Raw genomic sequence first — 25337 nt, 5'->3', positions numbered from 1 at the left:
ATTTAATAAAGAACTCTGTCTCGTATTCTGTCCAAACGCACCGCGTCATCTACGTCAGCTGACCTGTAAACGCGCAAAAACTGTTTCCATTGCAGTTTTGCAAAATATTTCTTTTTTGAATTGCCTGAAAAACCTCCTCATGCGAATGGAAAAACTCTTTTGCGATAAATGGTTCTTGTTTTTGCAAAAATTACGTGTTTCCATTGGGCGTATTTTCAATTCGCAATTTCAATTTGCGCAAACGCGGCTAATGTCATATATACCTAGGATGAGTAAATCATGGGCTAATTTTCATTTTTGGGTGAACTATCCTTTTAACTCAGGGGTTAAAAATTACTCTTGCCTAACAATTTCCAGTTTAAAATCATTCGGAAGGACAACTGTCGCCTTTTTCGCCTTTGTTGTCATTGGCTTTTGGCTTGCTTAGTTGGGGACAAAAGAGTTCCCTTTCAAAAGAGACCAAAACCAAGCATATACTCCAAATGGTTCAAGAACAGCATGCAATTTATTTTGGGTATGCCTTTTTTTTAGGCGTTTTATAGGATTTTTTAAACAATCTGCGCTATATAAATAAAGGTGACTTGACTTGACTTGACTAATCCTAAAGGCAGTGTTGATGAAGGTTTTCTCACCCAGTCGGGTTTGGGATTCCAGTGGCTGACGGATGATGAAGAGCTGGACACACGTCTCCTCGCCATCTCCGCCTCGGTGTAGAAGACATCCTAGCAAGAGAATCACTGTTATCACCTGCGTTTGAAGAGCGAGTAGTGAGCGTGACGGTGCGTCGGCTCCTCTGACCTCAGTGTCTCGTCCGGAGATGGACTCGGTGTCGCTGGCTCCCGCCGCAGCGCTGTGTTCAGGGGTTTGTGGGTATTCGGCCGGTGGCACTGCTATCATAGTGCCGTCTTCTGAAACCTGGGACTTCTCCGTCAGTTTGTCGATGTCTGAAGAGAGTTAGCCTGTCTTAAATCAAGTGCCACTATCTCATGGTCTTCACTCACACCAGTGTTGGGGGATGTTACTTTTAGGATACGTTTACACGACAACGATATGCTTTAAACGGAGAAGTTTTTCCTTTGAGTTTACCGTATACAGAGGACACTATTATCAAACCGATCCCCATTCACACGGATCCGCGAAAACGGCTAAAAACGCTGTATTCTGCTGCCAGGCCAGTAGATGGCGATGAAACACTGTAGACTGAACACGTAATACGCATGTGCAAGACGTCATCGTCTTCAGAGATTCACGTTTTTGTTGTTAAATAGAGACCGTTTTCAAAAACTTGCACTTTGAAACCTGTTTTCAGAAGTATGCGTTTTCAGGCCCCAAAACGCCGTTGTCGTGTAAACGAATGGCCAATACGCATAAAAAGTTGTACGTTTTTAGTTGAAAATGGACTCCGTGTAAACAGAGTAAATCTCTGAAGACGATGACGTCTTGCACATGCGTATTACGTGTTCAGTCTACAGTGTTTCATCGCCATCTACTGGCCTGGCAGCAGAATACAGCGTTTTTAGCCGTTTTCGCGGATCCGTGTGAACGGGGATCGTTTTGACAATGGTTTTTCAAGCGTAAAACGTTTTAAGCATATCGTTGTCGTGTAAACGTACCCTTAAAAGTAACACGTTACAATATAGCACTACTCCCAAAAAAAGTCACTAATTGTGTTACTTTTTATGGAAAGTAATGTGTTGCATTACATTTGCGTTACTTTTTCTCACCTGGGCTGGGCCTGCTGGGTTTTTAATGACAAAAAAAAGTTATATTTTGGGCAAATGTAAAGGCCCTTTCACACCAAAAGTGTGAAAACACTTCTGAACCACAGAAGAACAGGACACAGGAGAAGTACAATGCTCTTAATTAAAAAAAATCAAACACTGATGTGATATTTAACTTAAGTCATTGTTGTTTATCAGTATGGTTCAATTAGATCATCGCAGGAAAGACATTGGTTAATAAAGTGAGATTAAATACATAAAGTATATTTGTGTTATTTAACATATTTAATTACTGCAGGTTTGTGTAATATTCTGAGTTAGCATTTCACTGTTTTGAGGAATACTGAATCTGTTTTTTGTGCAAGCGAGATGAGTAAATGCATGCGCACGTTTAGTCTAGATCTACAGTAACCGTCACGTTCACACACACAGCGCCTCTGCACTTACTCACGATCTCTCTCATCATGGGGACTGAAGAAGAAGTGTCAATCAAATCAAATTTGGGGAAAGAAAGTTACTTGCGTTACTTATTTGAAAAAGTAACAGATTTTGCTGTACAATTTAAAAGTAATGCATTACTAGTTACTTGAAAAAAGTAATCTGATTACACAACTGTACTGGTTACTCCCAACACTGGCTAATACTACTATATAATGTACAGTCAAACCAAACATTATTCACACACCAGATATTTTTTCACAAGTGTGATCAGGACACTATAGTTCACTTATGTAAGTGAGGAGAGCAAAATAAAGAAAACTGTGTCATATTACACCCAGAAACTCTTCATACAGTGACTACCAGTAACATTTATACTAATTTGGGACTAAAAATGATTCAGACACTTTGACCTGATCATGTTTTGCTGAAGTGTTTTTTCTTTAATTGCTTATGCTCTTTTCACACACAGACTGAACACAATGAAGCATTGCTTGGTAATCGGTTGATCTAAACTGGTATTATATAATTGTGTAGTTAAATTTAACAGCTGACAGATATTCAACATAATTCATCAACAGAAGGACGGACAAAACCAGTGAAATATCAACTGATTCTGAGTCATATTTTAGTACCATTTTCTAAACTATAGCGAATAAACTCTGATAATGTGAGAGATGTGTCTGAATACATGTTGGTTTGACTGTACATGATCCAGTAAACACAGCAATAAGCAGATGTACCTGGTATGGCCACGAGACTGGCCTTCAGTGTCCCGGGTTCAGCGGGAACAGCCGGTCTCGATCCCTCCATGGACACGGTCTCCTGGGAGCTGGTCCGGGATATAGCGTTCGGAGACTTCCTCTTCCTCTGCAAGGCCTTCTGGATGGTGGCGGCGTCGGAGGGCAGGTTGGCCAGCTGGTGGAAGACGTTGCGTTTCCGAATGATGGCGTACACCAGATTACAGTTACCTGATCAAAACAGCATCAGAGTTGGGGTCAGGGGTCAGTGGAAATCAATGGGGCAAATATGCCACCAAAATGATAAAAAAACGCCCATCAAAAAAATTATTAAAAAAGATAAGGGGGCAAAAAATTCCCCAGCACAATTAAACTAAATCTATGACTGTCTCGATTAAAGTGGAATGTGGAAATTAATGAAAAGTGTCGATTGCATTACATTTAGATCTGCTCACTCACACATTTTATGCAGCATTGAGCATAATAACCAATCACACATTTCTGTTATGAATGCAATGGCCAATCAGAGGCGTTTAGATTAGCCTCAGCTGAAAAAGCCGGAGTTTGTTTCAATAAAGCGGCAACTTTCCTGTCTCTCTCTCTTGAATGCAACACGGAAGTGACTCAAGCTGCAGTTCATCAACTGGCCACTAGAGACCGGCTGCAAAAGAGTCTCAATCCCATAGACCCGCATGTTAAAATGCCCAACTTTACAGCAGAAAAAAAAACATGTTTACAGCCTGGTGCAAAAAGTGCTTTTGGTCTATAAAGCTAATTTTGCCCTTCATGACGACTGTGAGGTGGGTGAATTTTTTTATAACTCATCCGTTTAGATTATATTAAGCCTTAAAGTTGTGCATAATTAAGGGCGTGGCCACTTGAGTGACAGGTGGATTGCAGCTGATGTCACTACCAGCCATTTGTCTGCGGTCTGTTAGCGTCACGTCACCTCAGCTAATCCGCCTCGCTGCACATTTTCGGTTATCCAAGATGGCGACGACCGGCTCCGCCCACTTTGGCCTTCAAAAATGCTCTTCAGAAACACACGGGTGACGTCACGTCCATATTTGTTTACAGTCTATGGTTTCAACGCACGTTTACTGGCGGAATTATTTCATCATAAACAATAAAGTGCAGATATGATGGAAGTAAGAGATTAATTTCACAGTTTTGACAGCTTTAGTGAGTTTAACCAGAGTTTTTGAGAGAGTGCAGAACTCACGCTAGACTGAATTCATGAAGCGCTTCAGTGAAGGGGAACGCTGTTGGCTTGCTTTATGCGTATCATTTATATAATAAAACTTCAGACAGACTACTAACTATAAGTAACTTTGCAACTACATGTCAACTAACTCTAGATTATAAGTAGACTGTTAGGTTAGGTTAGGTTAGGTTAACAAATTTCTGACCCTGGTCATCTTTATGTAACCTTTTAGTAGAAGTAAGACCACAGTTTGACCAAGAGTTTTCACATGGATTTCTATTAACAGAGTTAACAGTAAGAGGACATCTAAAAGCAGAGATGAGCAAGAGTGTGGATCTCACCGTCAAACTGGTACTGAATGATGTTATTGAAGGCCTCCAGCAGAAAGAAGGACAGATGGTGGTTCTGAGGAGCAGAGAACAGGAACCAGTTGGTGGAGAACGCCTCCAGGAGATGCAGGAGCTTGTTGGCCGCAACCATGGAGAGACTCTTCAGGTACGGAGACACTAAGCAAACGACACAATGTCATGTGACAGAGAACGCAAAGAACACAACACTTGAATGACACGCATCAAACTACACACATGAAACATTCTAAACGTTCTAAATGAATCTGAACATTCCATTTGGAATAAAGGCCTTTTGATCTGGGGAAACCCTCATCCTTCCCTCGGGTCATTTTGACCCGAAATTCATTTTTTACATTTTTCAAAAATTGAGTGTTCATCAGAGGGGTCCAAGACCCTAGGACTTTTGTCGCACTTGAACCACAAATACAAAAAAAAGAAATATGTAATGGATTCGGAAAGTTTTGTGGTTGAAAATGTAAAAAAGTAACAAATCCTTCGCTCGCGGGTCAATTTGACCCCCTTAGCAATGAATGGGATGTGAGGAATGCTTCAGTACACATAGAAAAACCTAAAAATGCTCAAAATTCAAACTAAAAATGCTAAAACTTTACCAAAAAATATGATTTTATAATGTCTACATGTGTATCTGAATGCATCTGAAGTTAACTGACTTTAGGACCCAGAGGAACAGCTCATTTGCTCCTTATAGAGCTATAAGGCCATCTAGAGTCATGAAATATCATGATATATTATAATTTTTTCCATAAGAGGTCGGCAAAGACTCCCAATGTAAGATATTTTGAGCTGAATTAAAAGGGTTATGCATGAAATTGTGAGGTATATTGAATTTAAGTGAAGAATGTGAGGAATGTGCTTACATTACTATTTATTTATTATTTATTGATCAAATCATTTAAAGGTACATATAATCAAAAATAACAAAAATTGACAAAAAATACATTAAAAACTAGAAAAAAATATTATCAAAATGAAATAAAACAAGTATGATTTTAGGGCTTCAAGGGTTTTTTTTTCAGGTCAAACGTTTGTAACGTTCATGTGTTACAAAGTGCGAGGGTTTAATGGAAATAGCCTCAGTCTAAGTGGAATAAATCATCTAGTCTCTCAGCATATGAAAGAGAAAACTGTTTTCTGTGACATAACCGATGATGAAATGTGAATCCAGGTAAAGCCCTGTGCAAACGCAGACACTGCCATTACTCACCGTTCACCACAATAGTGAGCAGGCAGTCATAGAGCGGCTGCAAGCGCTGATGGCCACTGGTTATTATCTTGTGGAAAACCTGCAGACGTAACCAGTTTAAGAGATTAAAACACCTCATATGATTCTATTCAAACCAGACGCAAAACCAACATATTAATAAACCTTTGTGTGAATTGAAAGAAAGACTTACACGCCTGTGCACACATATAATCAAACGCTCATATCTATAGACTTAACACGTAATACACATGTCGGCATTCTCACAGGTTCACGTTTTTGAAGTTTGCGCGGAGATGTATGGAAGTAAAATAATGTCAAATGTTTTTGAAACAAAAAGCCTGTTGAATTGCACTACTTGAAAAAAAATAGGCATTGCATTAACCATGCTTGCATTTTAATGCATTGTATTTTAGGGCTTGCATTTTTATGGGCTGAAATTCAACATGGTTGAATATTTAAGCTGTGAATATTTCAATTAAAAACATTTCAAACACATTTTTATTATTAAAAATTCAATAATCCATATTCACCTTTCATATTTCACTTCCAAAATATTCAAACTGTTTAAAAATACAACCTATAATATTCAACAGGCAATTTTCGGTCCATTTTATTTCACTTTGAAAATTCGCTTCCACAAATTCGGTGGTTCAAATTCGACAGAAAATATTACGTTGACATCCATGAACTGCAGGAAGAGCAGTAGATTACCGAGATACTCCTCATCTGCTGTTACTCGACCTCACCAGCAGGTGGTGCAAAAGCGCGTGTTGTTGACGAAGACCAGCAACAGTTAGAGCAAGCCATTCATTCATAAAATGAAAATGATTATCTGTGTCAGTATATATGCGGAAAAGATGATAAAGACACAAAAGCTGTGTTTATGTTTCATTCAATAACTTCATTGTCACTTTCCCTGTGTAGCCTACATGTCATCAGCTTTCTCAACCTATGAACAGGATTATAATCGGTTTCCCTCAATACCTCACACTCGAGGATTCCCCTTCTGTCGGGACAAAACGCTTAACGTAGTTTATGGACTAATACAGTGATATAAAAGACCAAACTCGCACCTTATTGGGGATGTAGGCTGTAGGCTACTATATAGGCTCGATGGACTAAGAATATGAACGTAACGCGCAAAGTTTCATGCAGAGCGTTTCGTGATACTGGCATAAAATCAACACTTTCTCTCTTCTCTTCTCTTCTCTTCTCTTCTCTTCTCTTCTCTTCTCTTCTCTTCTCTTCTCTTCTCTTCTCTTCTCTTCTCTTCTCTCTCTACAGTAGGCTATAGTATAGTATAGTAGGCTATGCCTACGTGTATTGCATTAGCTTAAACTGGGAAGAGATAGCACTTGCATATTGTTGTCCTCCTATTGTTAGTTTAACTGTAAATCGCTTTGGATAAAAGCGTCTGCTAAATAAATGACTAAATGTAGCCTAATAAATGTAAAATTGGCTTGACATTGGACATTCGCACATTTAGGGACCGTCTCAAAAGTTGCATAAAACACTGGCATACACGTTTCTAACTTCAATAGCAAACTTTAATTGAATAAATATAAAAAATCCAAAGGGTGCGCATTATGCCTGACACTACATGAACACTTTATAGTTGGTTTTTGACTGTAAGTCGTTCTATTCAAATGCTATTGAAGTTAGAAACGTGTAAAGTCGTATACACTTTAGAGACGGTCCCTAAATGTGCGAATGTCCAACGTCAAGCCAACTTTATGCCAGTCGATCACTGGGAAACGCTCAGCATTAAACGAGTTTGGTCTTTTATATCACTGTAATTAGTCCATTAAGCTATACGTTAAGCGTTTTATATGTCCAGCTGGTGAATCCTTAAGTATTGAGGGAAACCCTAATAGCTTGCATGCAGCACATCGCCACAATATAAAGTTAAGGCAACTAAACAACCAAGAGAAATATATGTCAACCTCAAAAATGTAATATTGGATCTGTATCCGCATCGGGGAATAACATTATAATCTTGTTCACGGTAGAGAAAGATGCTTGTAGGCTACACAGGGAAAGTAACTGTGAAGACACTGAATTTAACATAAAACCGCCGTCATAATAATCACAAATACACTTGCATTGCTGTTAAATGAGTTTTATGAATGAATGGCTTGCTCTAACTGTTGCTCTGTCTTCGTCAACAACACGAGCTTTTGCACCACCTGCTGGTGAAGCCGACTAACAGCAGATGGAGAGTACGCTCGGTAATCTACTGCTCTTCCTGCAGTTCATGGATGTCAACGTAATATTTTCTGTCGAATTTGAACCACCGAATTTGTGGAAGCGAATTTTCAAAGCGAAATAAAATGGACCGAAAATTGCCTGTTGAATATTATAGGTTGTATTTTTAAACAGTTTGAATAATTTGGAAGTGAAATATGAAAGGTGAATATAGATTATTGAATTTTTAATAATGAAAATGTGTTTGAAATGTTTTTAATTGAAATATTCACAGCTTAAATATTCAACCATGTTGAATTTCAGCCCATAAAAATGCAAGCCCTAAAAATACAATGCATTAAAATGCAAGCATGGTTAATGCAATGCCTATTTTTTTTCAAGTAGTGCAATTCAACAGGCTTTTTGTTTCAAAAACATTTGACATTATTTTACTTCCATAGAGATGATAATGTTTTTCACACAAATTTTCAACACTTGCACCTTGGACCCTGTTTCAAAGTTAGCGTTCTCGAGCCCCAAACACTGTTGTTGTGTGGCCAGAACACATTAAAATGGTTATTGAGGGTTTTCTGTTATAACAGTGTTGTGTAAGCGGCCCCTAAGTTGATAACTAATGATCTCACCACTATGAGCAGGTCTGCGTGTGTGCCGGTGAACACTGGGATGTCCATGGGGACGTGAAGCGAGTACGGCTTGTTCAGACGCACGCCGAAGTTCCTCTCTCCGCTCAGCAGAAGCAGAATGAAGACGCCGATGTGCATGAGCCCGACCCGTGCTGAAGATCAACACACACACACTCACAACATCACGAGCATGACAACAGTCGTCTACATACAGACCGCAACAGGTCCAGAAACAGTTTAAATCCAAGGGACAGAGAAGGTGAAAACTCTCATCAAATCCTCATATTAGAGTGATTTCTGAAGGATCATGTGACAATGAAGACTGGAGTAATGATGCTTTGATCACAGGAATAAATTACACTTCACTATATATTCACAGAAAACAGCTGATTTACTTTGTCATAATATTTCACAATATTACAGTTTTTACTGTATATTTGAATAAAAGACCCAATTAAATCTGCATATCATATAAAGCAATCGTGTCTCTTCAGAAGACTTGGATTAAACCACTCGATCCACTTTTATGATGTAATTTTATACTTTTTAATGCGTGAATGTTTGGACCTACAATGGATGAACCAGAAGAAGAATGAGAGAATATTAAAAACATCTTCATTTGTGACCCTGGACCACAAAACCTGGGTCACATGGGTCACAATTTTGAAATTGAGATTCATGCATCATATGCTGAATAAATAATCTTTCCATTGATGTGTGGTTTGTTAGGATAGGACGATATTTGGTCGAGATACAACTATTATGAAGATCTGAAATCTGAAGGTGCATTGAGAAAATCTGCTTTAAAGTTGTTCATTTCTGTTGGCGATTGTGCTGCATTCACTCACAAAAATACATGTTTTATATATTTACGGTAGGAAATTTACTAAATATCTTCATGGAACATGATCTTTACTTAATATCCTCATGATTTTTGGCATAAAAGAAAAATCGATAATTTTGACCCATTCAATGTATTGTTGGCTATTGCCACAAGCTCTTACACTGGTCGGCTCGGGCGTCGTTCAGGTAGAACAGGATCGGCACTAATATGTCCAACACATCGCTGCTCTTCAGCACAAAGAACAGGAATTTCTGAAACAGAAAACGGAGGGATTATGTGCGATGTTTAGGATCTGGACTGTTATTAAAGGGGTGGTTGATTATGATTTCACTTTTCTAACTTTAGTTAGTGTGTAATGTTGCTGTTTGAGCATAAACAAAATCTGCAAAGTTACAACGCTCAAAGTTCAAAGCAAAGGGAGATATTTGCTTTTAAAGAAATCACTTTTTAAGGACTACAACAAACGGCTGGTAGAGACTACACCACATTCCTCCCGGGTTAGTGACATCACCAACCCTAGAATTTGCATAAACCCCGCCCCCTGAACACAATTTATAGATTATCATGACAGAATATGCTAATCAATGACTAGAAGATAACTACACATAAGCTTCATAAATTCATCAACTAACCATTCAGAAACGCCCTGTTGCTTCTACATGTTGTCTTTTCTTCTTGAGTCTCTCCATCATTGTTTGAATCCGGTTTGAACATAAAAGGCTAAATGTTTTTGAAATGTTCAGTGCATGTGTGTGTGAGTGCAAGCTGTTGAAGCTCCGCCCCCTGTGCTGGGAGCAGCAGCTCATTTGCATTTAAAGGGACACACACAAAAACGGTGTGTTTTTGCTCACCCTCAAAAAGTGACAATTTTAACATGCTATAAAAATATCTGTGGGGTATTTTGAGCTCAAACTTCACACACACTCTGGGGACATCAGAGATTTATTTTACATCTTGTGAAAAGGGCATTACACCACCCCTTTAAAGCACCCGATCTCTTACTTTGTTGAAGTCGCAGAGTTTCCAGAACAGCACCAGCAGTTCCTGGTGAAACTGGATCTTCTTGGTGGAGTTGGGCAGGTATGTCTGGGTGAGCGGGTTGGTCAGCAGGCGCGCCAAACCTTTCAGGACAAAGTCGTAATCCTGCAGACACGAGGAACAGCAGCTCGCACACATCAACAGAACAACGCTGTGTATTATCAGGACGTATCGTAAGAGTCTCTCCGTACCTCCTCCCTGTGAATTCTGGACAGGTAATTCACGAACAGGTTATTCGGACCGACGGACTACGAGCGGAGAGAAAAAGAGAAGGTGTAGCTCACATAATAATCAGCAGAACAGCAGTGTTTAATGTGACTAAAGCTTCTATTTCAGATAAATGCTGTTCTTTTGAACTTTCTATTCATCAAAGAATCCTGAAATAAAAATGTAAATAACTGTTTTTTAACACTGATAATAATAATAAATGTTTCTTGATCATCAAATCCTCATATTAGAATGATTTCTGAAGGATCATGTGACACTGAAGACTGGAGTAATGATGCTGAAAATACAGCTTTGATCACAGTAATAAATTACACTTTACTATATATTCACATAGAAAACAGTTATTTTAAATTGTAACCATATTTAACAATATTACTGTTTTTTAATTTTTGAATCAAATAAATGCAGCCTTGGTGAGCAGAAGAGACTTTTTTTTAAAAACATTAAAAATCGTTTCAGCGGATGTGTTGAGTGTGTGTGTGTTGCTCACGTCCTGCTCCTCCATGCTGACGGGGGAGGGGGGGCGGCCCTCGTGCTCCAGGCTCACGATGAGGATCTGCACCGCCTGCTCCACCAGCTGCTCCCGGTAGTCGGAGAACAGCAGGTGGTTGTAGGGGATCCCGTAGCCCACGGGGTCGTAAGCGCACACCACGTTCAGCAGAGAGGTGAAGAGAGGCAGAGCGTGCCTGAGAGAGAGAGAGAGAGATAGAGAGAGAGAGAGGGAGGGAGGGATAGTTGTTGGTTGTTAGGGAGTCACTATGCAGTTAGTAGAGAGTTCTGGATGGTTGTTAGGGTGTCGCTATGCAGTTAGTAGAGAGTTCTGGATGGTTGTTAGGGTGTCGCTATGCAGTTACTAAAGAGTTCTGGATGGTTGTTAGGGTGTCGCTATGCAGTTAGTAGAGAGTTCTGGATGGTTGTTAGGGTGTCGCTATGCAGTTACTAAAGAGTTCTGGATGGTTGTTAGAGAGTCGCTATGCAGTTAGTAGAGAGTTCTGGATGGTTGTTAGGGAGTCGCTATGCAGTTACTAGACAGTTCTGGATGGTTGTTAGGGAGTCGCTATGCAGTTAGTAGAGAGTTCTGGATGGTTGTTAGGGAGTCGCTATGCAGTTACTAAAGAGTTCTGGATGGTTGTTAGGGTGTCGCTATGCAGTTAGTAGAGAGTTCTGGATGGTTGTTAGGGAGTCGCTATGCAGTTAGTAGAGAGTTCTGGATGGTTGTTAGGGAGTCGCTATGCAGTTACTAGACAGTTCTGGATAGTTGGTTAGCGAAGACTTCAGATGAAGCAAAGTCTGCATCAACACACACAAATGCTACAATTTTCTATGCCATAATTTGTTAACAAACAAGTATTCATTACTTTTTAGCTAACTGTTATTTGTATATGTACATTTCTGAAATACATAACTTAGTTTCCTCTGATAACAGATCACTCTAAATTGTAATGTGGACTAATGCATTTTTCTGTAAAGCTGCTTTGATTCGATGTGTATTGAGAAAAGCGCTATACAAATAAATGTGAATTTAATTGAAATGTTGGGGTGTTGCTAGAGTTCGCTATGCAGATACTAGATATTTCTGGATGGTTGTTAAGGTGTTGCTAGGTATTGCTATGCAGCTACTAGCGATCTCTGGGTGGTTGTTAAGGTGTTGCTAGGTAGGTATTGCTATGCAGCTACTAGCGATTTCTGGATGGTTGTTGGGGTGTTGCTAGGTAGGTATTGCTATGCAGCTACTAGCGATCTCTGGGTGGTTGTTAAGGTGTTGCTAGGTAGGTATTGCTATGCAGCTACTAGCGATCTCTGGGTGGTTGTTAAGGTGTTGCTAGGTAGGTATTGCTATGCAGCTACTAGCGATCTCTGGGTGGTTGTTAAGGTGTTGCTAGGTAGGTATTGCTATGCAGCTACTAGAGAGTTCTGGATGGTTGCTGGGGTGTTATTTTGGATGTCTTATTTTGAAATTGCATATTCGAATTTTATTTATTTTTTTACTGGTTGCGTCTCTGTTTTTTAGCCATTTCATTACATGAATGCTGACGTATTCACACCGCATAAGACCGTTTGAAGTGGAGTAAATACGTTTAACAACGAAACATTTATGCTAAGCAAAACTTTAATACCTAACTTGACATCACACCCATTTAATTCTATTTGGTGTGATTTCTAAAGGCTAGTCTCAATAAGAGCATCCAACTCTGGCCCTTAAGGTCCTCTTTCTCGCAGAGTTTAACTCCAACCTTGATCAAACTCGCCTGCCTGGTTTCTTACAAGCCCAGATCAAAACGAACCCACAATGAAGCTTACATGCAGTTTAAGGCTTAGGACTGGAGGCTTGACTAAGCAAACACACTGGTGAGTCTGCAGGTGTTTGACTGGGGAGTGTTGTGTTTGTCTTGTGTGTGTCCCGTGGAGCCTGACCTGTTCTCCGCAGAGCAGAAGAAGGAGACCCAGGGGTTGAGGAGACTGTTCTCTGCTGTCGGCGGCAGGTACATGGCCTCTGAGAAGCAGGTGAGCAGCAACCTCAGCAGCTCAGACCTATACACACACACACACACACACACAGTCAGCGGGAGTGGGCGGGACCGGGAATCGTAATAACACTGATACCCATTTTTATACACAAATAAACCGTTTATACAAACAAACTATATATTTTAATTTTGAACTCAATTCTCGTTCTTTTCTGCTCTCCTGTTTGCTTTGGTGTGGCTCTGGTTAAGTGAATGACGTGCTCCAACCCGTAACGTTTGATAAGCCAATGCTAACCACCAATAATTTATAGAAGAAGAAGAAGGCTTCCCCGTAAATCAAAATCAAAATGGAGTCAGACATGAAAGCCACATTTCCGGCCAGTCTGAAGTCACCGAAAAATGTTCACGAGTTGAGAAAGACGGCGTAATGTGTGTGTGTGCGTGTGTGTGTGTGTGTGCCTGTATCTGTGTGTGTTTGCATGGATGATTTACATGAAACTTAATGTTTATGCATTGTTTAAGATGGCTTTCAATTCAATAAAACAACACGGGAGAAAGGACTGGGAGTCTTTCTTCTGGGATTGGGACGGGATTTTCCCCCAGTTTTTTCGTGGGATTGGGATCGGACCGGATTTTTTTTTTTTGTGGGAGTGGAACGGGAGAGGTTTGAAAATCCACTCCTGTGTGACCCTCTAACACACACACACGCTGTAATACCAGTGTACTACCCATGTCATTATACAAATTTCTGTCCTCATAAATCACAAAAACACACACACACACACACACACACACACACACACACACAGAGAGAGAATGTAGACTAATCTGATCATCCGTTTCAGTGGAAAAACAGGTCCGGGCTTTTAGCCGTCTTGTGTGGTTACTGATTAAAAGGAAACTCAAACACACACACACACACACGTGTGGGCATGGGAAAGGACTCACTCACTCTCACCTGTTGAGGTCGTGGATGTAGTTGAGCGGGGGGGACTGAGCGAAGCCCACGCCGGCCTCCCAGATGTACTCGCAGCTGTCCAGCGCCTGCATGTCCTCCACCGACTCCTGCGCGCGACACAAGAGCAGTCCGACACTGAGTTTAGTGCAGATCACACACCGACTGACGACAGTCAACTACTGCCGTTTCATTACAGCGCTGACATATTCACACTCTTTTTCAGAGATCATTCCAGGACTTATCCAGGACATTTCAAATCTCATAAGTCTTAAAAAAACATGCACTCTATGGCTATGACTTAACTATAAAATCAGAAATATATTGCACACACACACACACACACACACACACACACACACACACACACACACACACCAAGCTTCTGAAGTTAAACTCTTCACTTTATTATAATGAACACGTTATACCGACTGCCTAGGCCCTTTCCTTCCCTCTTCCCCCAACTGCAGTCTCCATAAATAAAGGCATTATTAAAAAAATTGTCTGCAAAAAGCATCTGTCATAATAGCATAATAGGGGCACTTTAATAAAATGTAGAAACATAATACAATGCACCCAAAAATCTTTGAACTTATCCCTGAACGGAGCGCTTTCTGTTGCTAACGTTAGTCGTTTCGACCAGTTCTTTAATGATCAAGAACATTTAAAAATAATTTTCACGATTTTTCCAGGACTATTTATGTTTTCTCTGATTTTCCATGTGTTTTTCCAGGACTGGATAATTGGTCATTAGTATTCCAGGTTTTCCAGGACGCGTGGGAACCCTGTCACACCGCATGATGCCGTTTGAACTGGAGTAAATACGTTGAACACCGAAACATTTCTAAAGACTGGTCGCATCCTCACACAACGGTCCCCTAGACCAGGAGTTTAGCTCCAGCCTTGATCAAACTTGTGTCTTTCTGGTAATCCTGAAGACCTTGATTGACTTGTTCAAGTGTATTGATCAGGGTTGGAGCTAAACTCTGCAAGAAAAGTGGACCTTTTAAGGGCCAGAGTTGAGACACTCTTGATTACTGGTAAATGCTAAAGACTGGATAAATGATAAAGACCAGAGCTGGTCGATGATGATGATGATGATGATGATGTCATGGGAACACTGATTGGCTGATGGCACCACAAGACCACAAACACAGTCTCAAGCCCTTCACTAAACACTTGGAAAATATATATTTAGGCCTAAATTTAAGATGTATGTATTAGAATTGTGCATCAAATGTCCATCCATTTGGATTACATCGGTTAAGGAAAACTAATAAACTTAATGTGATGCTTAATGTCAGTCATACATAAATGAAAAAGGTAAAATACTTTTAAAGTCCCCCTGTGGTGTAAAATCCAGATTTTAAAGTTGTTTATGTGTCTATGTGGTGTTTTTAATGTGCTTTAAGACAAACTCATGTGTAAATTCATAAGTCGACAGCATTGCTGAGTATTTGCTCCTTAAAACTGCAGTGAACCAAAGACAGTCTCAAACACACGCTTTGAAATCGCTGGTGTTTCTGATGTCACAAACTACCTTGTAACCAATCAGATCAACGTGTGATCGTCAACCAGTGGATCTCTGAGCTGAGTGAGTGAGTGGAGGCGGGGCTCATTTGCATATTCATAGAACCGGGCATACTAAATGAGGCAAGGGTGTCGAGTTACATTCAAGATATTTTAAGGCATGAAGAAATTTATTTCAAGGAAAAAAATTTTAAATATGACATTTTGGTGATCAAAGAAGAGTTTTAAGGGATAAAATTGTGGACTACAGGGGGACTGTAAGATTTCTGCTGTCATGGGTTGGTTGCACAAGGAAGCAAGTAGAGGATCCATTAGCAGCAGTTAAACTTTATTAAACTAAATAAACCAAGCAAAACACTCTGCTATCTAAATCGGGAAGTGACAGGAGAAGAAAACAGGAGCAACACACACCAAACTTAAAGACATCAGACAATAAATAAACTGAACAGAGGGTTTAAATACACAGAGACTGAACATGAGGGAACATAGGAGCCAATGAAACCCGAAACACACTATTTTAAATGTATGCCTAAATAGTTTAGTTTAGGTGGTAAATAGGAAAATGATCTACCGCCAGCAGTCGATTTTGATATCTAATATTTTGATATTTGATATTTGATTTTGATATATTGATATATATTTGATGTATATTATGAACTGGCCAAAATTTTGAGACCGCAATAGACGTGAAGGACTATAATGCTCAAGTACTGGGGAGCTAAACCATTTAAAGGGGACGTCTAATGCTATTTCATGCATTCTGACTTATTTACACGGTTGAAGAGTTGGATTCTCAGGCCAAACATGGGCAAAGTTTCAAAAAACCAGTTGGACGTTCGACGGAGTATTTCTGTGCCAAACACACTTACAGTTGAAGTTTTGGAAAGTTTTTTCCGAGTATGGCCCTGTATAAAGTCAAAAAGTCATATGGTATATATATATATATTACATTCCTCGTATGGGCACTTCTCCTGGAAGAGCGCATGAACACACATCCAACATGGCTGCGTTTCCCAAAAGCATCGTAAGCCTAAATTGCTTTTGGGAAACAGGGAAACGCCCATCAATGCGCTTTGTTGCTCGATGTTGCTCGAATGTTGCTCGAGAAAGACCTCACAAAATCAACAATGTCACCAAAGACGTGGTAACACTTTACAATAAGGTTCATTAGTTAACTACCTTAATTAACATGAACTAAGAATGAACAATACTTCTTTAGCATTTATTAATCTTAGTTAATATTAATTTCAACATATACTAATACTTTATTAAAATCAAAGGTTGTATTTGTTAACATTAGTTAATGCACTGTGAACTAACATGAACAAACAATGAACAGCTGGATTTTTATTAACTAACATTAACAAAGAATAATATATACTGTAACAAATGTATTGCTCATTGTTAGTTCATGTTAGTTAATGCATTAACTAATGTTAACTAATGAACCTTATTGTAAAGTGTTACTGTGTGTTTTTGGTTGTGAGGGAAAGATAATCTTGTTCAGATTCCCAAAGAACCCAGCGATAAGGGAACAGTTCGTTTTTCCGGGACAGCAACAGAGTTGTGCAAGTGTGTTTGTTTCATCCCGGCATTTCGGTGACGAATGTTTTATAAACAAGGCCCAGTTCGACGCTGGATTTGCAGATTGTTTGAACTGAAACTGAAAGATGAAGGGGTCCCAGCGATAAAATATCCCGGTCATGAGTCTGAATTGCAGGCGGTGAGTAAAACTGCATCAAATGTCTGTGTTTTCTTGGCAATCGGCACGTAGGTACATTTAATATAAACAACACGAACGTTTAGAGACTCCAGGAGCTCGGCTGTTTTCAGACAGAAGCAGTACAGCGTCCCTGTCTTTATAAATCTGATAAAACTAAAGACTCTTCGGGGATATGAAGGATGCAATACTACTCTATAGGTACTCAAGATTACCATGAGATTGGCAGAAACTATGTGTGTTATGTACCCTTTAATGCATTGTAAGTAATTAGCAGGATTTTAAAATATATATGATGTTTAATATCGCAACCAGTAGAGCTGCTGCGTTTTGAACTAGCTGTAGTTTGTTTATTAAGCGTGCAGGGCAACCACCCAGTAGAGCATTACAATAATCTAGCCTTGAGGTCATGAACGCATGAACTAACTGTTCTGCATTTTTCATTGAAAGCTTATGTCGTAATTTAGATATATTTTTAAGATGGAAAAATGCAGTTTTACAGATACTAGACATGTGACTTTCAAATGAAAGATTGGTATCAAAGAGCACACCCAGGTTCCTAACCGACGACGAAGACTTAACAGAGCAGCCATCGAGTGTTAGACAGTATTCTAGGTTATTACGTGAGGAAGTTTTTTGTCCAATAATTAGAATCTCTGTTTTTTAAGAATTTAGAAGTAGGAAATTACGAGTCATCCAATTTTTTATATCCGCTATGCATTCCGTAAATTTTGTGAATTGGTAAGTTTCGTCAGGGCATGAAGAAATATAAAGCTGAGTATCATCAGCATAACAGTGAAAGCAAATTCCATGTTTCAGGGATTAAAGTGAAAAAAAGGCCAAGTCATATTCCTTTAACTTTTTAAATAGTCGAGACCAATAGCGTTTTAAGGGGAGACGTTTTAAACCGCTTTAATATTGCCAGTAGGCGCAATAAGTATATATATATATATATATATATATATATATATATATATATCTATATATAGGCAAATTATAACACGTTTAAACTTTAGTTAAGTAAAGGGGAAAAGTACTTGTGTGTGTTAACAAATTTTGTGTAAACATGTTATAATTTGCCTATATATAGATATATATATTTATTTATTATATATAGGCAAATTATAACATGTTTACACAAAATTTGTTAACACACACAAGTACTTTTCCCCTTTACTTAACATAAATTGTAAGAATATGACTAATAGTAAAGACTAGTACTAATAAATAAACATTAGGCCTATGCTAAAGCTATTAAATAGCAGTCCCAAACTAGTTTTTGTTAATACAATGTTGGTATGAGCCACTACAGTCATTTAAAAATATTAACAATAACACAAAGTTTTTCTTTGTGTTATTGTTAATATTTTTAAATGACTGTGGCATTTTAAATGACTAGTGGCATTTTGGGGTTAATATGGAAACGACAGTTGCCATGGTGAATACACAATACTAACAATAACTGTTAATGAAACATGGAAACTGCTCCTGGTGAATAGAATGAAAATCATAACTGCATTACTTTTATTTCGGGTAATTTACAACGTAACGGCGTTGCATGCTCGTAGTTTCTTTTGCACTTTATATACAGTGAGGCGATACTATTTTATTACACTATTTATTACACTATTTGAGAAATGAAAGCCTATTTACGGCCTTAAAATTATGAAAAGTGAATTTAAGACATTAAGGACAGACTGGAACCCTGCAATTAACGGAAATCCGTCGTAGCGACGGAGAACTTTAATCCCTGATGTTTCCTAATGATATCTCCTAATGGTAGCATGTACAGAGTGAACAGCAGTGGTCCTAGTACTGAGCCTTGTGGTACGCCATACTGAACTTGTGATCGATGAGACATCTCTTCATTTACTGCTACAAACTGATAACGGTCAGATAAGTATGATTTAAACCATGCTAGTGCAATTCCACTAATGCCAACATAGTTTTCTAGTCTATTTAAAAGAATGTTGTGGTCGATAGTGTCAAACGCAGCACTAAGATCGAGTAACACTAATAGAGAGACACAACCACGATCGGATGATAAGAGCAAATCATTTGTAACTCTAATGAGAGCTGTCTCAGTACTATGGTACGGTCTAAATCCTGACTGAAAATCCTCACTGTCTGAAAACACAACTTGTACAGATGATGAGCTACAAATCTAACAGTGTTGAACTCACAGGTCTTCCTCTCTTGTGGCTTTGAACGGTGAATTCTGGACAGAAAAGCAAGTCAGCAAGAGCCAGTAGGAGAGACTCGGCCAGCGGACGCGCCCCTTCATCCTCATCCTCCATATCATCCATCTATCCAGAGAAGAAAAAATAATACTGTACTTCAACTGGTTTACTTATTACTTATAGTGTACTTGTGTTTTTACCTATAATCTATGACTATAATGTATCCGTTTACTATAATGTATCTGTTTATAACAGCCCTTTGGTCATAATATTTGAAATCTGAAATGTAAAATAGGTTGAAATTGATTCTTAGGAAGTCGGATTTCTCCTAGAGCAAATAACCAACCACAACTAAGACTAGGGATGCACGATATATCGGTCGCCATATCGGTATCGGCCGATATATGTTCATTTTCAATGTTATCGTTATCGGCCTGATAAGAAAATTTGGCTGATTTATTAAAGCCGATAAATAATGTGTTATTTCCTTCAGCTGAGACACTTCAGATGTGCACTGTTCAACATGATGGATTTGAATTGCTTGAAATATGATTGAAATCTCTTCAAAAAAGGAAAATATAGGCGAGTTAAGTGCAGCACAAGATAAAATGATCATGAGAACATCATTATAATTGTGTGTTTGGGACATGGATTTTAATAGTGAGGCTTTTGTTTTTTGTAATCAGGCTCTCAAAAATTATACAAAAACTTGGATTTAGATTTATCAGCCAATATATCGGTTATCGGCTTTCAAATATGAAAAAAAAAAAAGATCGGTTATCGGTACGGCCAAAATGTTCATATTGGTGCATCCCTAACTGAGACACAACGAAAATGCATAAATGTGCTTGTGTGGATGTACTGTATGCTGAGGGACGTTCATTTGAGAGCGTTTCATAATGCTACACTGCTATTTCTGAACGCACTTAACTACAGGTTTGAAGTTACATGGATGAATATCGGTTTCTGTGGTTGCTGATAGCACTAAAAGGTTATTATTCAGATCCTCATCATCATCGTGGTGGTCCTCCTCACCCCCGCTCTGCCGGCGCCAGGGATGGTGGACCAGAAGAAGCCTCTCCAGTCCTGGTCCTCGAAGATGTAGGGCAGGATTCGAGTGAGCATTCGACTGCAGTTCAGCACCATCTGCTTCTCCTTCTCCGTGGGACAACCGGACTCAGCGCCCTGAACCAGCTTCTCCACCGCCTGCGACCACACACACACACACACACACACACACACACACACACACACACACACACACTCTCATGTCAGAATGTATAGAAAGCTAGTATGACACACTACACCCACACATTCACACACACACACACACACACACACACACTGAGGTGCCTGTGGACTCCATGTTAAACTAGTCCCGTCCGAATAGTGCTTAAATCTACCAATTCAATTCAATTCAATTCAATTCACGTTTATTTGTAAAGCACTTTTCACAATACACATAATTTCAAAGCAGCTTTACAGAAAGTCCATAATACAATTTAGAGTGATCTGTTATCAGTGACTGTCTAAGTTATGTATTTCAGAAATGTACATATACAAAAAAATCACAGTTAGCTAAAAATGTATTAATTTAAACAATGTAATAATTTAATGTGTACAAGTAATGAATACTTGTTTGTTAAGAAATGATTATGACATTTAGAAAATGTCACTGTATTAAATCACATTGTACATATCAAAGCAATAAAGTGCTATTTCGTTTTATTAATATTTTGAATTAGCTTTTATTTTCATATTTTTTAGCTTTTATGTTTATTTTATTTAAGTTTTTAGTGATTTCATTATGTGCTTTTATGTGTCATTTTATTTTATTAGTTATATTGCTATTAAGGTTTAATTAATTTTTATTTATTTACAGTTAATAATTTTAGTGCTTTAGCTTAAACTTATTTCAGTTTATTGCCAAGTTAACATTTCTAATTTTCATTTAGTTTAAGTTTTTCAACTAATATTTATATTTTATTTTATTTCAGCTTTATTTTAGTTAACACAGATGTTTTTAATAGTTATAGCTAATAATAGCCCTGAATCAATATCTTCAAACTATTTTTGCACATGCTTTTTTTATTTTTTTATTTCTAAGAAATAACTTTGGCGATTTGAGTCGATGTCCCAGCAAGCACAGGTTAAGATCATCGCATCAACTATGATCCATCAACATTCGACAAACACAATACATTCAAACAGTACCACTGTGAAACATTATTACAATCAGTGTTGGTTAAGTTATCTACAAAATTACTTAATACATTTTAATTATTAATTACTTATTAAATCCGTTCTATCAAGCTTGAACAGTTGAACAATACAAGGATAGACATGAAACAGCTCTTTTAATTCTTTCAAATAAATAATATAAAATTGCAGAAATTACTCTAGAACTGAACTTGAAGGGAAAAGTTATTAAATTACAGTATTTTAATTACTTAGTAATACATTAAACCAAACATTTTTTACAATGTAAAACAGCTGTTTTCTATGTGAATATATAGTATTTTAATTCTATATTAATTATATATTTTAATATAAGAGTAATTTATTCCTGTGATCAAAGCTGAATTTTCAGCATCATTACTCCAGTCTTCAGTGTCACATGATCCTTCAGAAATCATTATAATATGATGATTTGATGATCAAGAAACATTTATGATTATGAATAGAAAGTCCAAAAGAACAGCCTTTATTTTAAATAGAATCTTGCATTATAATATAGTCTTTACTGTCACTTTTGATCAATATAATGCATATCATATTTACTGAATGTTTTATTTTTAAACATTACTGACGCTAAACTTTTAAAACGCAGTGTATTACAAAACCATATCATACATAAAGCTTTTTTTTTGTGAAATGTTTTGTTCAAAAAGTCTTTTGTTAGACATTCACACAAGTTTAAAACACTGTGAAATTAAAACAGAGTACATGTGCACACAAGTTAAATCATTTCCAAATAATATGTCACAATAACACTTACATGTACATTTAATCATTTAGCAGACACTTTTATACAAAGCGACTGAGGAGAACAATAGAAGTTAACACTTCTCTCTCTCTCTCTCGTCCGCCAGCATGTGAGCCTGAAGACTATGAAGATTTCTAATCATGTTTTCTCTCTGATGGGCAGCCTCAAACAGGAAGTGCCAGGATTGAGACAGGAAGGGGAAAGTAAAGCTGTTTCCTGTCCCACCAGCAACTTCAGATTCTCACAGTCACTGCCTAATATTGATGAGGCACTTTACACTTTATTTGATAACACTTTATTTTACAGTGTCCTTGTTACATGCGTTACATGTAGCCTACTTACCATAGTAATAACAGTAAATTAAGAAATAAAATTACATGCAACTAACCCTCAACCAAACCCTAATCCCACCCTAACCCTATAGATGTAGTTAATTAATATTACTCAGTACTTAAATATATAATTACACTGTAACAATGACACCTTAAAATAAAGGGTTACACTTTATTTTGTTGTGTCCTTGTTACACTTGTTACATGTAATTACTGTGTCACTTTAAGTTAAGAAATTAAAAGTTTAAGTAAGCATAACTTGCAGATTTTTATTTTGTACTCATGCATTATAATTGCTCTTAATTTAAAATATTTGAGTAAGAAAATGTATACACATAACTTAAAATTATCATGTAATCTCAACTTAAATATTTGTAGTAGTGAATACTTGGCTAGCTTTAACTAGCTAATTCAGTAAATGCTGCCTTTCTAATTGGTAACGCAATGCTTTGATGGCATTACCATAGAAATTGCTGAATGAGAAAACGAAGATGAACGAAAGTCTTACGGGGTTGGAACAACATGAGGGAAAGTAATTACTGACAGAATTTTCATTTTTGTGTGAACTAAGCCTTTAATGTCACAGTGTACCAGGTGTGGTTCATACCTTGTAGCAGAGTGTTGCCAGATTGGAGGGCGACTCCTCTCGCACGGCTCTGATCTCAGCGGCCGGCACCAGGGCAAACACGTCCTGGACACTGGTGGCGCTGTCCGCCCAGAACTGATCCCAGAACGCATCGTCTGTGGCCTCCACGGGCTGAGGAGGGGGAACACACTGGTGTAAAGGGGTGGTTGATTATGATTTCACTTCTCTAACTTTAGTTAGTGTGTAATGTTGCTGTTTGAGCATAAACAACATCTGCAAAGTTACGACGCTCAAAGTTCAAAGCAAAGGGAGATATTTGCTTTTAAAGAAATTGCTTTTAAGGACTACAACAAACGGCTGGTAGAAACTACACAACATTCCTCCCGGGTTAGTGACATCACTAACCCTAAAATTTACTTAAACCCCGCCCCTCAACACGATTTATAGATTATTCAGAAATGTTGTCTACATGTTATTACTTCTTCTTGTGTCTCTCCATCATTGACTGACTCCAGTTTGAACATAAAAGGCTAAAAGTTCTTGAAATTTTCAGGACACAAGCTGTTGAAGCTCCGCCCCCCTGTGCCGGGAGCATCAGCTCATTTGTATTTAAAGGGACACACACAAAAACGGTGTGTTTTTACTCACCCTCAAAAAGTGACAATTTTAACATGCTATATAAAAATATATGTGTGGTATTTTGAGCAAATACTTCACATACACACTCTGAGGCAGGGGCGTTGGACTGGGGGTAAAACCAGTACTGATTGCCAGGGCCCCAAGGGGAGAGAGGGCCCTTGAAAAGTCTGGAATATATTTTATTCTACCTGGATATTTCCATTTCCTAATTAAATTTCATAATGAATGACAGATGAAATGTAAAGTTAGTGTATTGGCTGAATAACTTTCTAACCCTCCCAAATCAAAAATTTCAAGTGACCGATAACATCTACATTTTTCAATTGGCCCAAGTGAAATTCTGTAAATTATAAAATTAAATTTACAGAATTTCACTTGGGCCAATTGAAAAATTTTGATGTTATCGGTCACTTGAAATTTTTGATTTGTGAGGGTTACAAATTTTTTACAGTGTTGGTTGATTGACTAACTACATTTTGTATACAAAAAAGTAAAGACTATCTAAGGTCTCACGGTGCCACCCCTTGCTAATGCACCAAATGGTTTAGTCCATCTGCACGCAATTTGTTTATGTAAGTTATGGAGCGCAAACTTCTGCTGTAGAAATGTCTTTCTCAAAGAAAGCCAAATCAGACCACCAAAAAAGAAAGGAAAGACAGGAGAAGGAAAGAAAACAAAATGAGGTGAAACAATTGGTAACTGACTTATTTTCAAAGAAAGGTGAGCACAAGCTAGCACACGAAATCTATAGTGCTAAACTGCTTGAATATCTCCACGATCGTTAGTGCTAAAAATGAACTGAGACAACCCATTGAAAGGGCAGAACATACACTTTCAGGTGATCATTTGGTTATACATGTAATCTGAGCTAAAGGCTAAATAAATAAACTGTACACTAACTGTACACTAAATAAACACACCATTATAATAGCCTAATTTGAAACATGTTTAATTTTAAATTAATAGGCTATAATATCTAAAATTAGCAATAATAGGCTAATCAGTGTCATATGTAGCTTGGTAGCTCATCGGTAGCTACATATCATGTCAACATTATATTTATGTCAAATTTAGTAGAAGTAGATCTTAACATTGTGAAACACATGGCCCTCAGTTTCAGAAACTGTCACATCAGGGAGTGGAGCAACAGACCCTTCATCCTCCTCTTTGAATTTGAGTAACATCTGGAGACATTAGAGATTTATTTTACATCTTGTGAAAACGGCATTATACCGCCCCTTTAACATGCATGCAAATCCTTTCAGACTTGTAGGGCTGAGCAAATATTGGCACAACTCCTTACTGTACTTTTTGCTTTTTACTAG

At 38.1% G+C, this 25337-nt stretch overlaps 1 protein-coding gene across 2 annotated transcripts in view; it reads right to left on the bottom strand.

Moving 5' to 3' along the window:
* hid1a (HID1 domain containing a) overlaps positions 1–25337 on the bottom strand; it is a 40983-nt gene that overhangs the window by 8837 nt on the left and 6809 nt on the right. For both annotated transcript variants that reach the window (XR_013822816.1, XM_079886723.1), the window contains exons 2-16: positions 23395–23544; positions 20505–20675; positions 19473–19595; positions 14043–14149; positions 13032–13148; positions 11107–11302; positions 10580–10636; positions 10353–10493; positions 9511–9601; positions 8507–8658; positions 5679–5757; positions 4445–4609; positions 2903–3130; positions 799–944; positions 633–722 (exon numbers count right to left, since the gene is read on the bottom strand). Coding sequence is in view for 1 of the 2 variants with exons in the window: in XM_079886723.1 (XP_079742849.1) it covers positions 633–722; positions 799–944; positions 2903–3130; positions 4445–4609; positions 5679–5757; positions 8507–8658; positions 9511–9601; positions 10353–10493; positions 10580–10636; positions 11107–11302; positions 13032–13148; positions 14043–14149; positions 19473–19595; positions 20505–20675; positions 23395–23544 (2013 nt within the window). In the remaining variant the exon portion in view is untranslated. The remainder of the gene's footprint in view (positions 1–632; positions 723–798; positions 945–2902; positions 3131–4444; positions 4610–5678; positions 5758–8506; positions 8659–9510; positions 9602–10352; positions 10494–10579; positions 10637–11106; positions 11303–13031; positions 13149–14042; positions 14150–19472; positions 19596–20504; positions 20676–23394; positions 23545–25337) is intronic.

The sequence above is a fragment of the Squalius cephalus genome (genome assembly GCF_949319135.1).
Source record: "Squalius cephalus genome assembly, chromosome: 1".
NCBI classification, from domain to species: Eukaryota; Metazoa; Chordata; class Actinopteri; order Cypriniformes; family Leuciscidae; genus Squalius; species Squalius cephalus.
Note: the sequence above shows the minus strand (reverse complement) of the source record. Positions and strands in the feature narration are given on the sequence as shown.